General features: G+C 46.6%; 3 protein-coding genes across 4 annotated transcripts; 2 read left to right on the plus strand and 1 right to left on the minus strand.

Moving 5' to 3' along the window:
* Positions 1-1,158: 1,158 nt before the first annotated feature.
* LOC133901887 (G-type lectin S-receptor-like serine/threonine-protein kinase RKS1) lies at positions 1,159-4,669 on the plus strand. The gene is made up of 7 exons (XM_062343423.1): positions 1,159-2,766; positions 2,886-2,987; positions 3,065-3,258; positions 3,347-3,557; positions 3,648-3,885; positions 3,996-4,146; positions 4,294-4,669. Exons 1-7 carry the CDS (start codon positions 1,440-1,442, stop codon positions 4,585-4,587), a joined length of 2,517 nt encoding a protein of 838 aa, XP_062199407.1. The 5' UTR covers positions 1,159-1,439; the 3' UTR covers positions 4,588-4,669.
* A 3,694-nt stretch (positions 4,670-8,363) lies between these two features.
* LOC133901646 (uncharacterized) lies at positions 8,364-9,991 on the plus strand. Its single transcript, XM_062343081.1, has 3 exons — positions 8,364-9,427; positions 9,625-9,682; positions 9,793-9,991. Exons 1-3 carry the CDS (start codon positions 9,112-9,114, stop codon positions 9,815-9,817), a joined length of 399 nt encoding a protein of 132 aa, XP_062199065.1. The 5' UTR covers positions 8,364-9,111; the 3' UTR covers positions 9,818-9,991.
* Positions 9,992-10,234: 243 nt separating this feature from the next.
* Positions 10,235-14,415, minus strand: LOC133901645 (formyltetrahydrofolate deformylase 1, mitochondrial-like). Of its 2 annotated transcripts, none has more exons than XM_062343079.1 (8): positions 14,190-14,415; positions 13,959-14,071; positions 13,436-13,586; positions 13,199-13,272; positions 12,957-13,116; positions 11,003-11,101; positions 10,836-10,922; positions 10,235-10,456 (listed from the first exon to the last, which is right to left on the minus strand). In XM_062343079.1, the coding sequence occupies exons 1-8, from the start codon at positions 14,325-14,327 to the stop codon at positions 10,310-10,312; spliced, it is 969 nt and encodes a 322-aa protein (XP_062199063.1). In that variant the 5' UTR covers positions 14,328-14,415; the 3' UTR covers positions 10,235-10,309. The 2 variants fall into 2 exon arrangements, with proteins under 2 accessions (XP_062199063.1, XP_062199064.1); XM_062343080.1 differs by having other exon boundaries at positions 13,963-14,071; positions 14,190-14,332.
* Positions 14,416-15,187: the final 772 nt, after the last annotated feature.

The raw sequence follows: 15,187 nt of genomic DNA on the forward strand, positions 1-15,187 counted from the left end.
AAGTTTTGCTTTGCAATCATATGCCACTGTTGTTTATTCAGGAAAACCCAGATGACAGGCCACTTATGTCGTCTGTTGTGTTCACCTTGGAGAATAGAAGCACCACACTTCCAACCTCCAATAACTCTGGGCATTATGGACAGAGGAGCAATGACATGGATCAAATAAGAGACAATATTGAAAATTCCGTGAATACCTTGACCCTCACAAATATAGAGGGGCGATAAAAAAAATGTTGATGTATCAGGCACTTTAAAAAATATGGCTCAACAAAGGGCCATTCATCATTCTTGGTTTGAAAGTCATTTTTTCGTTACTAATTTTCTATTCCACTTTTGGCTTCGTTAACAACATCAATAAGCTATGACGATATTGTCTGTTACCTCGCATGATCAATAAAAGAAACTCAAATAAGTGAATTTGAATTAAACAAAATTAATTAATTGATTTTGAATTAAACAAATTAATTAATTGATGGTGTTTCCTTTTCGTGTTGCAATGGAGATCGGCGGGTACTTCCTGAAAGAAAGAAATAATTCATCAGCACAACTCGAGAGCAATTATTAAAATTCAGAATGTCACTGTTGGACAACATTAGGGTGTGGCATTCAGTATGAGAAAAGAACGTTGACTGATGCGAAGAGCATGCATTCATACTCAGCTTCAATGCCCTGCTTGGAAAGGAGAAAACTAAAACTCTAAAGAGATTTGATGGGAAACAGTTCAAATTTAATAAAATTCTAGAAAAATTCCGGCGTTTCAACCTCTTGATAGTTTTAGAAAACACAACAATGACGAAAAGTTCAGTGTGAACTAGACATATTCAGTAAACTACCATAGGTAAAAGGAAGAGCTCCAGGCGTGAGCCGAGCCCGCCGTGGTTCGATCCCCCGGGGTCGCATTCCCCATCAAAAAGCCTCCAATGAAGGCTCCGGGAAGAGGATCCGGTGTTAAAAAAAAATAGACATATTCAGTAAACTACCATAGGTAAAAGGAAGAGCACGTGTATGAAGCATAGCATTGAAGAAAATTTGTGTAGTTGAAAAAATCAAGAACTTTAAAATCATATGACAGAAATCGTGGTTCCACACCCACCATTCTTACCAAGCACAAGAAAATCAATGTAGTTGTTGGTGAAGATTACATTGCGCGTGACACATACAGAGAAGACTAGTTTGTCCATCCGTTTCTTAATCCAACATGTAGATGTAAGCACCTCTACCAAGCGTCGTTCTGACGCCAACTGCCCAAGTGTCAACCTCCGACCTTCTCTGAAAATCTGAATGCTGAGACTAGTCCAAGGGAACCCATAGTTTCTGTCTCGATGTTTTGCAGGCCAGGTCTCAAGGTACTTCATTTGCACCGTACCGGAGAGCCAAGGAGATGTGTGCACCTTGAACTACTGCCATGTTTTTGTACCGCACTGAATGACCTGAACAATGGATTGGTCACGTTCCACCTTCATCACGGCCGCCGTCCTCCTCCTCTTGCCGCACTTGTGCTCACCGGCCGGCGACCTGCTGTCCCACGGCGAGTCCCTGTTGCCCGGACAGACAGTCGTGTCCGACGGTGGCGCCTTTGCCCTGGGCTTCTTCTCCCCCTCCAACTCCACACCGGGCAGGCAGTACATCGGCATATGGTACAACAACATCCCCGTGCGCACCGTGGTCTGGGTCGCCAACCGGGATGCACTGGTCATCGTCGACGAGCCTTCCGGTAATTCCTCTTCTGCGCCGTCGCTCGCACTGGCCAACGACTCTAACCTCGTCTTGTCCGACGCCGGTGGCCGCGTCGTTTGGACGACGAACGTCACTGCCACCGCGAGCTCATTGTCGAGTGGTTCGACGGCTGTGCTTCTGAACACGGGCAACCTCGTCCTCCGGTCACCGAACGGCACCACGTTGTGGCAGAGCTTCGACCACCTGACCGATACGCTCATCCCCGGCATGAAGGTCGGGCTGCGCTACCGGACGCGCGACGGCGTGCGCATCGTGTCGTGGAAGGGCCCCGGCGACCCCTCTACGGGGCGCTTCTCGTACGGCTTGGACCCGGACACGTCGCTGCAGCTGCTCCTGTGGAACGGGACGCGCCCGTACTGGCGCAGCACTGTGTGGACGGGGTACATGAGCATCAGTAAGTACCACGCCACCACCGGCACGGTCATCTACGTGGCCGTCGTCGACAGCGAGGACGAGATCTACACGACCTTCTCCGTCTCCGACGGCGCCCCACCGACGCGGTACGTGGTGACCAGTACCGGCAAGTTCCAGCTACTGAGCTGGAGCAGCAACGCGTCCGCGTGGACCACGCTCTTGTCGTGGCCGTCCCGCGCGTGCAGCCCCTACGGCAGCTGCGGACCCTACGGCTACTGCGACCACACGGAGGCCGCCGCGACGTGCAAGTGCCTCGACGGCTTCGAGCCAACGAGCCGCGAGGAGTGGAGCGGCGGCACGTTCTCGCTGGGGTGCCGGCGAAGTCAGGCGCTGGCGCCGTGCGGCGGCGGGGATGAGTTCTTGGCGATGCCGAACATGAAGGTGCCGGACAAGTTCGTGCTCCTCGGGAACATGAACTCCGGCAACGAGTGCGCGGCGGAGTGCCTCCGCAACTGCTCATGCGTGGCGTACGCGTACGCGAGCCTGCGCAGCAGCAGCGCCAAGGGGGACATCGCGCGGTGCCTGGTGTGGGCCGGGGAGCTGGTCGACACGCAGATGATCGGCGCGCTCTGGGGCGTGACTGCCGACACGTTCTACCTCCGGGTTCCTGCAGGTTCAATTTTTCTTTTCCTTTTTCTGCCATTACAAGATGACGCGGGCACACCATGCTCACATATATCTTGAAGCGTCTTCTTGCAATTGCTCATCAAACTTCATCCTGTGTTTGTGCAGGCCGAAAGGCAAGGACAAATACTTTGAAAATTGCACTCCCAGTGCTGGCAAGTGTTTTGATGCTCACATGCATCTTCTTTGTATGGTTTCGTAAGTCCAGAGGTGCGATTATGTATCTCTTGTGTTTAATCTGCATATATGTTATCACAAGAGGAATGCTGGTAACACCAATTTTGCAGATAAGAGAAGAAGCAATGAAAGTGAGAAGAAGCTGATGCCCGGTAGTGAGCGTACTTCAAGTGAACTTGGAGAAGGGAATCGTACTGAAGATCTTGAATTCCCATCCATACAATTCAGTGATATCGTCGCGGCGACAAACAACTTCTCGGGAACATGTATGATCGGACGTGGAGGGTTTGGCAAAGTTTACAAGGTAACTTTGTTCAATAGTAGGCTTTTCGAGCAGAAATTCATGAAGTGAATTATACTGAAATCTCACTTGTTGTCCTACAACTCGGAAGGGAACGTTGGTAGGTGGTCGCGAAGTTGCTGTCAAGAGGCTCAGCAAGGATTCTGAACAAGGGATAGAGGAGTTCAAGAATGAAGCTAGTTTGATTGCCAAATTGCAGCACAGAAACTTGGTACGACTTCTCGGTTGCTGCACCGAGGGAGCTGAGAGGTTGCTGATATATGAGTACTTGGCTAACAAAGGCCTGGATGCTATCCTTTTCGGTGTGTTTCATTCATCATAACTGAGATTGCTAAAATGTCACGTCGAAGCAAACATAATCCCCATATGGTAGGTATTGTTGCTCAATGCAGATAGCGAAAGGAAATCATTGCTGGATTGGCCGACACGATTCGGGATAATCAAAGGCGTCGCTCGGGGACTTCTTTACCTCCATCAAGATTCAAGACTGACAGTGATACACAGGGACCTCAAAGCGAGCAACGTTTTGCTGGATGCAGAGATGAGACCAAAAATAGCAGATTTTGGTATGGCAAAGATTTTCGGTGAAAACCAGCAAAAGGCGAATACGAAAAGAGTCGTCGGGACATAGTGAGTATTACTCCCACTTTGAATATGTCTTCTTATTGCTCAGTTTAGCTCATGATCTGAACTGATTAGCATGTAACGATTCTGATTTTTTTTTTTTATGGTCTTACTAGTGGCTACATAGCTCCTGAATATCAAATCGAAGGCGTCTTTTCGGTAAAGTCTGACGTGTACAGCTTTGGCGTCCTGCTCTTAGAGATTGTGAGCGGTGTCAAGATAAGCTCTACGGATGACATCATGGGGTCTCCGGGCCTTGTAGCCTATGTAAGTATACAGCAAAAACATTTCTGAATTTGTCAGGAGTGAAAGCATGTCTGGAACACTTGGAGTGCAGTCCATGCATGCAATGATTTATCTGATCTCAAGTCTTGGAAGAAAAAATATATAGTTGATTTGAATTGATTGTTTCAGGCATGGAAGCTATGGAAGGACGGCAACACAAGTGACCTGGTAGACTCATCCATCGCGGGCTGTGTACTGGATCAGGTCTTGCTCTGCATCCAGGTCGGGCTCCTGTGCGTTCAGGACGACCCGAACGCTAGGCCGCTCATGTCGTCCGTCGTGTCCATCCTGGAGAACGGGAGCGTGTCTCTCCCAACGCCGGATCAGCCTGCGTATTTAGCAGAGAGAGGTCGTGATAAAGGACCAGGAGACGTTGAGAACTCAAGAAACACCATGACCATGACTGTTCTTCAGGGACGGTAGATAGAGCAACTTACCCTGTTGTGTTGGCATGGCCTCTTCAGATCCCGCGTGTTTCTGAATGGAGTTGCGTTTGAGCTTTTTTTCAGCACAACTGTCACACCTGATTTTCAAGATAACAAATCAGATGCATTCCACATGTATATCAGGATCAAGTTTCTAACAGTGTTATTACATAACGATAAAGTTCATTACAAAAGTACCCGTAGATCTTAAAGAAAACACTACGATAACTTCTAGCGATAGCAGGTCTTTCATGCATCCACATACGTTATCCAGGGGAGCACCAGCCTACAACATAGTCTTCAGATCGACATCTTCTTTCGACTAGAACTCATTTCCATCGGCCGGGATGTCCTCGAAATCCTCACCTTCTGAGCAGCATCAAGGGGTTGGGAGAAAGCAAGTATGAGTACATGGAGTACTCAGCAAGTGTGAAAAAACATGACATAAAGGTTTAAGACAAGAAAAAGCTTGACTCAGGTTGACTGCAACTATGCCAATCTAATCTAGGACTCAAAAGACATAACAAATCTATTTACTATGTGTGACGACACCAACATTAAAGAGACAGCTCATCAGATTCCATCCGACTACCAGACTCACCAGATATCCCGTATCCGGCTACCAACTCATCGGGGTTCCACCACCTGACTATCCAAAACCAACCATCCAAAATCCTCCACTAATTATGAAGAAGTCCAAGTTTGCTCTTGATCGTGAGCACAGCTGATCGATCAGTTTTATACTCTGCAGAGTTTGCACACTTTACCCACGAGTTGTGATTTTCGTTTTGCTTTACACTTCCGGGGTGTAGAGCCGAGGTCTCACTACAAGGCCTTTACAAAATGCCTCCAAATCCATATGCACCCACTAAGATTTTACTGCTAACAGGGATTCCATCAATTGCATAGGCCTCCTCTTGTACCACTCAACCGTCCATTGGTGCGTACAGAATAAGAAGTACATCTAATTAATTAGCCAGACTGTACTCATATAAGCCTCGTGGTTGCGATATTATGCCGGGTTACAGGCTTCATAAACCGGTCCTTAGGATCTACAGCAGATACTTGCATATCACCTAATACGCATACAACAGCCATACCAATCAAACCAACCTGCCTAGATATATATGATCAAAGTTGCTACAAAAATTACCCGAACCAGTTCATGTTGCATAGAACATTATTCAGATTAATATTTATCCCACCTGACTTAACAGCACAACTAAGCATTTCTACCCTTAACACTCAAACTATGACACATGCGACAAGGACAATAGGAAAAGTACTAGTAAATCCTAAGTATGAGATTTATATTGACAAGCATGCATCTATAAAAAAAAATAAAAGCTATAATTTCCTACAATGAGATCAAAGTGAGTAAGGACACTTGCTTTCAACCGCGGGTTGTTCAAACTCCTCGAATGTCTGGTCCTGCAGGTTCACACACTGCTCATCTCCTATAGCAATCGCGCATATCAAAAATAAACAAATACAAATATCTAAGAACAGTACACAAAACAGTAGCAATGCACTATAAAAAGATTACTAACGGATAGTACTCGCTGCTACGATCGTGGGAGCGCAAAAATCGTCTAAATCAGAGCTCGTATGAAAAAGTTATGAGGGTTTTAAACTATATGGGCTTTTCTGAAAAAAGTACAAGGGCTAAATTGTAAAAATAGAAAATTATAGGAACTTATTTGTAAAGTTTAGGGACCTATTTATAATTATACAAAAGTTTAGGGGCTAAAAGTAAAATAATAGTACTAACCATGGGCATAATTGTGAAAACAGACAAGTTTGGGGCCTATATGTAAATTTACCTAATTTTAGAGAATAAAGGAATTATTTTTGTATTAAAAATCCTAATTACTGTGTTAGCATGCTGACTGGGCTAAAAAGGGTGACGTGGTCGCGCCACGTGGGACAAAGGTGCATGCGTGGCAAGGCTGACTGGGATTAGGGCATTTAAATCTATGGTGCACGATCTAGATTGGACAGCTGAGATTTAAAACGTGAAGGGGTATCAGGGCTTCTAATATCGACCGCATGCAATACATCGGACAACCAACGACAAAAGGGGGAAAACGGGCGGCCGGCGGCGCTGCCTCGGACATCGCCGGAAAACGGCAAAAACATCGTCATCGGGCACGATTCACGACGGCGAGCGGCTGGGGAGAAAGAGGAGCGAACGACAAACCCGTTTTGGCGCATACCTTTGGCGGCGGGGCACGGGAGGGTGGTTGACGGCGGTGAAGGCGATGGTGGCGCTCGAGTTGACGTCGGGGAGGCGCTCCGATGGTTGAGAGGCGGCAGGAAGGGGTTGACGGCCTTGCTCTCGAGCTTGCGAAGCTGATGAACTAGTCGGCGAGGGCGGAGCGGCACCAGAGCGGCGGTGACGCAAGCTCGGGGGGTATGCGGCAATGGAGCTTGGCGGCGGCAGCTAGGGCTGCGGAAACAGATGAAAAGGAGGAGAGACGCACACATATATAGAGGAGGGGGATGGATAAGCACGTGGAAGACGGATTCGGTTGATGTTCGGTTGGGATTCGGGCTCGAGGAGGCGGCGGCGCAAGCTCAATCCGGACTCAGTCGACGCGGTGCGGGCGGAGACGACGATGCTGACAAGTGGGCCCGGCGAAACGACATCACAACAACCTTTTCTTTCTACATGGAGACTTGATGCCTTCGCAATCAGATGGCATCTGTAGGTGTAACATGTAAATTAGAGCAGAGTATGGTTACAGAAGGATTAAGGCTCTTTTTATTTTTTATTCTAATTATGAATTCTAACTATAAAAACAAAAAGTAAATAGTTACAATATAAAAACTAATTCTCATGATTCACATACCAAGTTATACTTACAAAATTCCACAATCCATATTTTGATAAAACAAGAGATTCCATTAATTCTACAAAACTGAATTGTATTTTTACAATATAAAACTAAAACAAACTTATTATAATTCAGGCAAAATGGGCTTTGAATTTGATCCCGGTGTTGGCACAGAACTCAGCAAGTAGCCCTGAGCCAGTGACTAACGGCAAAACCGTTCGAACAACCCCAAGAAGCAGAGCAGGAAAGCACTAGCCTAGGAATTTACCACAGATGACAGATTCACTCAACTGTGGTTGCATAGCAATCCAATTTAGGAGGTTTTATGAAAATATGTTGGGTCGCGACTATAGAGGGTTTTATGCAAAATGTTGGATCGCGATTATAATCACGATCCGTTTCAGGGGTTTTCTGCAAAGAGTGAACAAGTGTTGACCAGAGTCAACCGCCATGCGGGCAACCTGCTGACGTGAACCCGGGCGCCTCCTCCTCCTCCTCCTCCTCCATGTCCAGCTCCTCACCGACGGAGAGAAGCGCCCAGTAGAACCGGCCGACGACGTTGGAGAGCGCGGGCTCCACGACGGACCGATGTTGACCCTCACGCGTGCAGATCCTCCGCCCCGGCCCCAGAAGTAGTCCAGCGCGCCAGCCGGCCAGTGCAGCCGCAGCGTCTCCTTCATCGCGGCTCTCACGTACTCCAAGGACGGGAGTGCCCATAAATCCCAGTCCATGGCCGCCGCTTAGGAACACCGGCTACGTGAGATCCTAATTTTCAGGGAGCACAAGCGCTCAAAAAATCCCAGAAAAATACATGGAGACGGGGCATGTAGTCTCTAAGAATCATACAAAATTTCTGAGCCAGGTACGATCTCTACAGGGAGAAAGAAAAAGAAGAAATGTCTGCTTGGGGTGGTCAGCAGATGAAATAACGACCACCACCGTCACCTGGAAAACCCAACTTGACCGCGGCACAGGTGTGCGACATCCCCAAAAAAATTGTGAAAGATGGGGAATGCAGTGACACAGCATCACACAAAAATTTCAGAATCTGATTTGATCTCTGGAGAGAGAGAGACAAAAAAGAGAGATTTTTGCTTCGCTCCACCCCATCGCCGCCGTGGCGGGCACCCCAAGCACGATCCGCCGCGGCACGTCCTTGTAGAAGCCGCCAGGGACCACATCCTGGTACACGCACGGCGCCGTTCGTGCAATCGCGCTTGACCGTTCGAAGCTCGAACCAGTTCCTCCACCTCCCTCGCGGCGGTAGGCCTGCACCTTCGCCGGGCATCGGAGACGGCCGATGCATGTTGATCTTGCGCGCGTGGCGCCAGCACGCGGGGCCGGGGCCATCCGGCGGGAAGACGATGCCAGTGCAGCCGGACAGGAGAGACGCGCGGCTGGCGACGGCGCGGAGCGGCTCCCTGTTTCCGCGATTCGAGCCCCAGCCCCTCCTCGCTCGCCCCAGCGCCGTGCTTCGAGAGGACGCGAGCCGCGAGGCACGCGGGCGCGCAGCAGGAGGCCGGTGAGGCAGTCCGCCGCGTCCTCGCTCGCCTCGGCGTACAGGCGTCCAGCACGCGCCGCGAACTCTTCGTCCCACCAACCACCACAAGCGTGTAAGCAACGCCTCCCTTGATCTCTCTTCTGCTATTCATTCTCTGCAACATTCCATCTCAACTGTTGTACTTATGCTGTGGTCATCGCGCAGTTGGATGCAAAACGAGACAGGCCGGGTCAAACACAAGCACGGCAAAAAAAGGCAAGGCCCAAGTGCACGCCATGGTGTCCGTGGCCCGAGTGGCTGCCGCAGTTGCCGCCGTTTCTGCAGCCACGGCCACGACTCCAAGACGGCCGCAGCCATGGCGTCAGCCGCTGAGCTGCTAGCTTCACACTGCGCTGAGATAGCGCAGCTCGCAGGGGCAGGTCATGACCGGGTGTCCGATCTGCGCGCGGTTGATGCCACCAGCCCTGGTGATCTCATGACACTCACAGCAGCAGCGACAGGTGAGAAATCCAGCAATACTGCTATCACAATGCTGAGATCCATTCCATATGCTGTTTACACAAGAAACGAGTATCAGTATACGTTAACAAGAGGTCACAGGTAGGGCAACTTCATTCTGCATGGTAGTAAATTTTGGTTAATACTTTCATATTGTACTACACTGTCATATATTAATAACAAGTCTGAATAATTTCAGGTCATACTCAAGTTGAAGAGCAAACTCGTTGGAGGTGCACTCTCAAAAAACAACAAAAGTAGTTTCCAATGTTTAACAAACGAGCGATTTAATTTATATCTCAGCTGTTTGTACCAAAAGATGTTTTATGAATCTCAATACTGACCTGATGCTTGAAAACGGTTGCAGGTGTGGTTTATGGTGTCTACAGTGAGCTCCCAACATGGACTGAGCCAGAGAGAGGTTCACCAGAGAAGACATGCTGCTTTGGCTTGAGTACAGCACAAGGCCTGATTAAATTCGAGTGTGACAGCAGCACAAATAAATAAATTTGGGCTGATGGTGTACAGAACCTCCTTCAACAAGTTGATGTAGCTGATCAAGTAGGGCACAAGCTAGAATCATTCAAACTCAATTGATGCAGTTAGTATGTAAATCAAAATTTTGCAGGAGGGTGTTGCCTTGTCAATGTATGCACTAAATATAAATTGTTTTTCTTGTCATGAAAATTTATACTTACTAGGAAGATATGTTCCATGAATAATATGTTGGTATTGCTCAAGTATGCTCATAACACCGGACCAGAGTATGATACGCACTATCACACAGTGCTAAGGAGCAATCATGAAAATATTGAAAAATGAATCATTTATTGCTTGTTATGGAAAAATAATACACATCACAAAAATCCATAAGAAAAAATGGCTCAGAATACAACAGTTTTCTTCAGTTTATATGGTAGGACACGGAGCTCGCAGTATGACTTTATAGCTTCTGCTAGGCACTGCTTTTCAAGGTTCTCAGACTTCACAACAAAACTTTGTAATGTGTCTCTGTGAGAAACTCGTTCCACCTGCATCACAAGAAAAAAAGAAGAGAAAAATCCTAAATTTCAAACAATCTACTGGTCTTGGCAAGATTAAAAGCGGGATGGTTTAATAGAATTTCACGTGTGTGATCTTCACTACACAGCAAAATGGTGCAAAAGTTATGATGTGGAAGTGGTCTAGCATGGTAGATGTCATGTGGGGCCAGAAATGTGACAGTAGTAGTGCTAAAGAATAAAAGCGCTCACAAGAACTGTTTGCCTAGCACAGCAAAAGAAACCAACTGAGAATTATTTCAAACTAACATAGGCAAAGGCAGGCACATATATTTAACACTAATTTCATCTAGTGATGTGATCCATCAATTTTATACTTAAATTAGCTGGTATGTAAAGGTATGAATACCATTTGCTCAATGATTGGCCCAGCATCAAGTTCCGGAGTAACAAAATGGCTAGTTGCCCCAATCAACTTCACCCCAGCATTAAAGGCCTGAAAGATGTTACATATTATCATTTTTTAAAATAAAACTAGAGATCAGGTTAGGTTCACAAATCTAACAATTTCAATACCTGTCTTGAAGGTTGCCCTCCCTTAAATGATGGAAGAAGCCCATGATGAATATTTATAACATCTTTATGATATGCTTTGAGAAAGTTTTCAGACAGTATCTGTAAGGAAAAATGTATGGATCACAGATATATGGGTGGCAGAAGTCCGTAAGTGTTAACCTCATAAAGTCTATGCACCTAATGCAACCAGATCATCACACACCCCATAGAGATGAAAAGAACAATGATATACTCTTAAATATGCATAGCTTGTCAGCTCTATTGCAGAACTCTTTTATAGCTATAGAAAATATTTTAGTAGTAGTCTCAGTCTTGTATGCTTTATGCGATGCTAGCACTTGCTATCCCCCCCCCCCCCCCCACACACACATCTGATATGGGCGCAATATAGCATGAGATCTAGTTAAGAGATATGTTACCTTTTTAATTAGGAGATAGGTTTGGTAATTTATGATTTGATTTGTTTAGAGATAGAATCAATTAGGTGATAGAATTTTATTCGGTTTAAATAGTTAGTTGGATTAGGATTGTGACTCTTTAGTTAGCCGGCTATATATAGTTGGCAATAGTTGTGTATTAGGGCAAGCAAAGGAATAAACAAAGTAAATATCAGAGCCCGCAAGGCAGGACGATCTAGTTATCCCCAGTTACCGTCCTCAATATTTGGTATCACAAGTCATGTTCCTGCGCCTGTCTCCCATATCGCCTCCACGCCGCCGCCCTCCTGCTACACCACGCCGCCATCAACCTACTGCGCCACTGTCGCTGTTGCTCCCCACATCACCACTGTCGCCGCTGCTCCTCACATCGCCACTGCCGCAGTTGCTGTTCTGTTTTCCCCTACAGCAGCCGCTGCTCTACTCCACGCCATCTGCAACCATCGCTCCTCCACCTCTTTGCATCATCGTTGATCACACATCCGGTTTGCACTCCTCATCATGGGTGATGATGCCTATACCATATAACTTCTCGACACGATGATGGAGAAACTTTTAACGAAAGTTGAAGCAATCGAGGCTCGTCAGGATGCATGGGAGAAGAATTTTAGCACCTCAGGTTTGACTTCTTCAGCCACCTCGGGTCCTTATAAGGGCAAATCATCAAGCTCAGATGATGATCAGCTCAATATGTTTGAGATCCACGCCAACATTGATGTGTTGTTGATGAAACTGAAGGAGCAGGAGGCATTACGTTCCAATGCAGTGGACATGCTGCTGCCACCTGCTCCAATGGTCACATTAGCACAAGCCGCTTCGCCGTAATCAAGTGCCAGCTGAATCGCTACCATCTGCTTTCGTGGCCACACACCCAGAGCCTTCTATAGTGCTACCAACACATGCCGTCACATGCATGATACTGCTAGAGCCTCGAGCATTGTCACTCTCAATTCAGCTGTCCTTAGCTGCTCCAACAATGCCTAATGCTAAGAAGCAAGGATGATATCGCCTCCATCCTTCACAATGTGGGCGTGTTCAAGAACTACAAGGAACCTTACAAGAACATCAGACTTTCATTAGCGTTGGCGTTTCCATGGGTTGCAGCCATGGTCACTATCGCAGCTCGAGGATGAGCTGTTTCATGGCAAGGAAATGATATGGGTGCAGTATAGCATGAGATCTAGTTAGGAGATAGGTTACCTTTTTTAATTAGGAGATAAATTTGGTAATTTAGGATTTGATTTGTTTAGAGATAGAATCAGCTAGGAGATAGAGTTGTATTCGGTTTAAATAGTTAGTTGGATTAGGATTAGGACTCTTTAGTTGGCCGGCTATATATAGTTGACAATAGCTGTGTATTAGGGCAAGCAAAGAAATAAACAAAGTAAACATCAGAGCCCGCAAGGCGTGGCGATCTAGTTATCCCCAGTTACCGTCCTCAATACCATCTTTCCCATTCTTAAGAAGAGATAAGGAGCCAGAAAAGGAAAAACAACAAGGTGACAAACCATATTTACCTGCATGTATCTTGCCAGCACAACAAAATCTGTACCTTCAATCAACTCTAATATCTCTTGCTCTCGTTTATTCCCAGGAGTTGTTGGTAAGTAGTGATAGGGAATTGCATGTCTCTCAAGAAAACGTCTTATATGATTATCTGTTGGTCGATCATGGTTGCTGTAGGGGAAATGAAAACTTATCTGATTGTGGAGTGACATATTTTTGGTAAGCACAAAACAGGCCCAAGGATTTTCTTCACCTTATCACACAATTAATGTCAACTGGAAGCCTGCCTTCTTGCCATCTATACAACAAGTCAAACAAACAATGGTCCTAGAAGAAGAGGGGAACATAGATACTTATCAATATAACAGCACATGATGGGGAGAAGTACGCATAACTTGGAATGTAGTATTGAAGCCTGGTCGGTTTCTCAGCAAAAGCTAGTGTACTGAACCAAAGGCAGCGGGGAGTAAGTAATGCGAAATTGACAAACCTGCTTTGAAGCAAGGATTGCAATCTTGTATTTGGGGTCAAGATCAGGTACTCGTACAGTCGATCTTTGTGCATTGAAGCAGTGTTGCAAATTTAGGAAGTCAGTGTGAAGCACATCGCGAGGCCAGAGCCTTGGGTTGTATGTAAATTCACTGCAAAGGCACACAAGCTTTCAGACTGGTGAAGAAGAAAAGCAAACTACATCGAAGGGATAGTTGCGGCACATAATTGTAGTGCAGGAAACAGTCACGAATGTTTCATCCTCATGGTTTATAGTGAATGCAACGGCAATTTGAATCGAATTCCAGAAAGTTTTGATTGAAAATCGCATTTTTTGACAGTGTTCAAACAGGGACTCTTGACAGAACCTGCGGAAGCAATTAAGTGAAAATACGTGGCGCTTATGGATATCGATTCCCCACTATGCGCGCATGTTTTCCAGAAGGGGCGAGGCCGGCTCAATCTGATTGAGAGGAGAGGAGAGGAGACGAGTGGAGGGGCAATGGATGGATGGAACAGTCGACCTGCGTGAGTAGAAGACGGGCTTGTCGTCGGGGACGAAGACGTCGACGCTGTGGATGTTGCCGCCGCGGGAGGCGATGCACTCCGACAGCCTCGCCACGATGCCCACCGCGTCCTGCTCCGGCCGCCAATCCGTCCGTCCGTCCGTTCCAGGAAGAAAGAAATGGACACGATGAGCGAGTGGCTCGTAGATGGCCGAGGAGGGACCGGAGGAAGGGAAGAAGAATACGTACGGGGCATTGGAAGAGGTGGATGCCGAGAAGGTTGCCGGCGGGCACGGCGGCGGAGAGCGGCCGCCTCGCCAAGGACAGCATCCCGCCCACGGCAGTTGCGACAGCAGCAGCGGAGGCGGGTGGGTGGATTCGCCGCATCGGCGGGCGCCAGGATATGGCAATCCAGTGGCAGTATTGTATGGAATCACGCTCACGCGCGGTTGGTGAAGTGGAAAGAATCCGGTAAAGTTGGGCCGCACCGCAGGCTGCGCCTTTGGCTTCTCTAATGCCCCGTTGCTAGATACACGTGTCAGACTGTGGGGATTAGGATTGTTAATCCACTCAATGCAAAAGAGTTACTCCCTCCAGTATTTTTTTTTTACGTTTTGGACATCTAGAGACATGTGCCAGACACGTTTAAAAAAAACTTGTGCAAGTAGATGGAAAAAAAAACATGTTTTTTGAAATGGTATGACTGCTTCTCTAATATGGAGTACCACGAAGGTACGGTGCAATTTTTGTGATTTTAGAATGGACGATTCGCTCTGATAATTGGTAGAAGGACCCTAAACCATTCTCTTGTCATGCCACCACGGTCCGATGCCTAATATGTTGTCTAAAATTTATATTAATTATTTGGACACCTTAAAAACTTTAATTGAAAAAAACTCACGGTTTCAAAACTGTACATATCATCGAGAGCTATATTTTCTATATAAAAATTTATTATCATCCAACTTCAAATGAAAAAATTATAATTTTTTTAGGTTTATTGTGCGCTGTTGTTACACCGGCAGTAATGGTGACAAGATATTGTTATCGCACCCGAGTGCACCCTGTCACGCCATTGTATTTTTATTTGTTTTTAGATATTTTTTGAAACATGGATTTCTCCAAGTGGCACACCCTATCACGCAATTGTATGTGGTGTAACGGTGTGTTTGTTTCACGCCACGTAACTCGATGTGACCAAATAGGTTACTTCTTATAAAAATATAGAGATAGGTTAATAATAAAAT

The sequence above is a fragment of the Phragmites australis genome, chromosome 20 (assembly GCF_958298935.1).
Source record: "Phragmites australis chromosome 20, lpPhrAust1.1, whole genome shotgun sequence".
In the NCBI taxonomy this organism is placed as follows: domain Eukaryota; kingdom Viridiplantae; phylum Streptophyta; class Magnoliopsida; order Poales; family Poaceae; genus Phragmites; species Phragmites australis.

Bases quoted from the DNA above. Each gene is read 5' to 3' on its own strand.
- LOC133901887 (XM_062343423.1), top strand. From the start codon at position 1,440: ATGGATTGGTCACGTTCCACCTTCATCACGGCCGCCGTCCTCCTCCTC. The intron at 2,988-3,064 runs GTGCGATTATGT...CCAATTTTGCAG, and splicing joins ATGGTTTCGTAAGTCCAGAG to ATAAGAGAAGAAGCAATGAA. The intron at 4,147-4,293 runs GTAAGTATACAG...TGATTGTTTCAG, and splicing joins CTCCGGGCCTTGTAGCCTAT to GCATGGAAGCTATGGAAGGA.
- LOC133901646 (XM_062343081.1), top strand. From the start codon at position 9,112: ATGCTGTGGTCATCGCGCAGTTGGATGCAAAACGAGACAGGCCGGGTC. The intron at 9,428-9,624 runs GTGAGAAATCCA...GAATAATTTCAG, and splicing joins ACTCACAGCAGCAGCGACAG to GTCATACTCAAGTTGAAGAG. The intron at 9,683-9,792 runs GTAGTTTCCAAT...AAACGGTTGCAG, and splicing joins ACTCTCAAAAAACAACAAAA to GTGTGGTTTATGGTGTCTAC.
- LOC133901645 (XM_062343079.1), bottom strand. From the start codon at position 14,327: ATGCGGCGAATCCACCCACCCGCCTCCGCTGCTGCTGTCGCAACTGCC. The intron at 13,117-13,198 runs GTGAAGAAAATC...TTTCCCCTACAG, and splicing joins GACATTAATTGTGTGATAAG to CAACCATGATCGACCAACAG. The intron at 10,923-11,002 runs GTATTGAAATTG...AACATCTTTCAG, and splicing joins GAGGGCAACCTTCAAGACAG to GCCTTTAATGCTGGGGTGAA.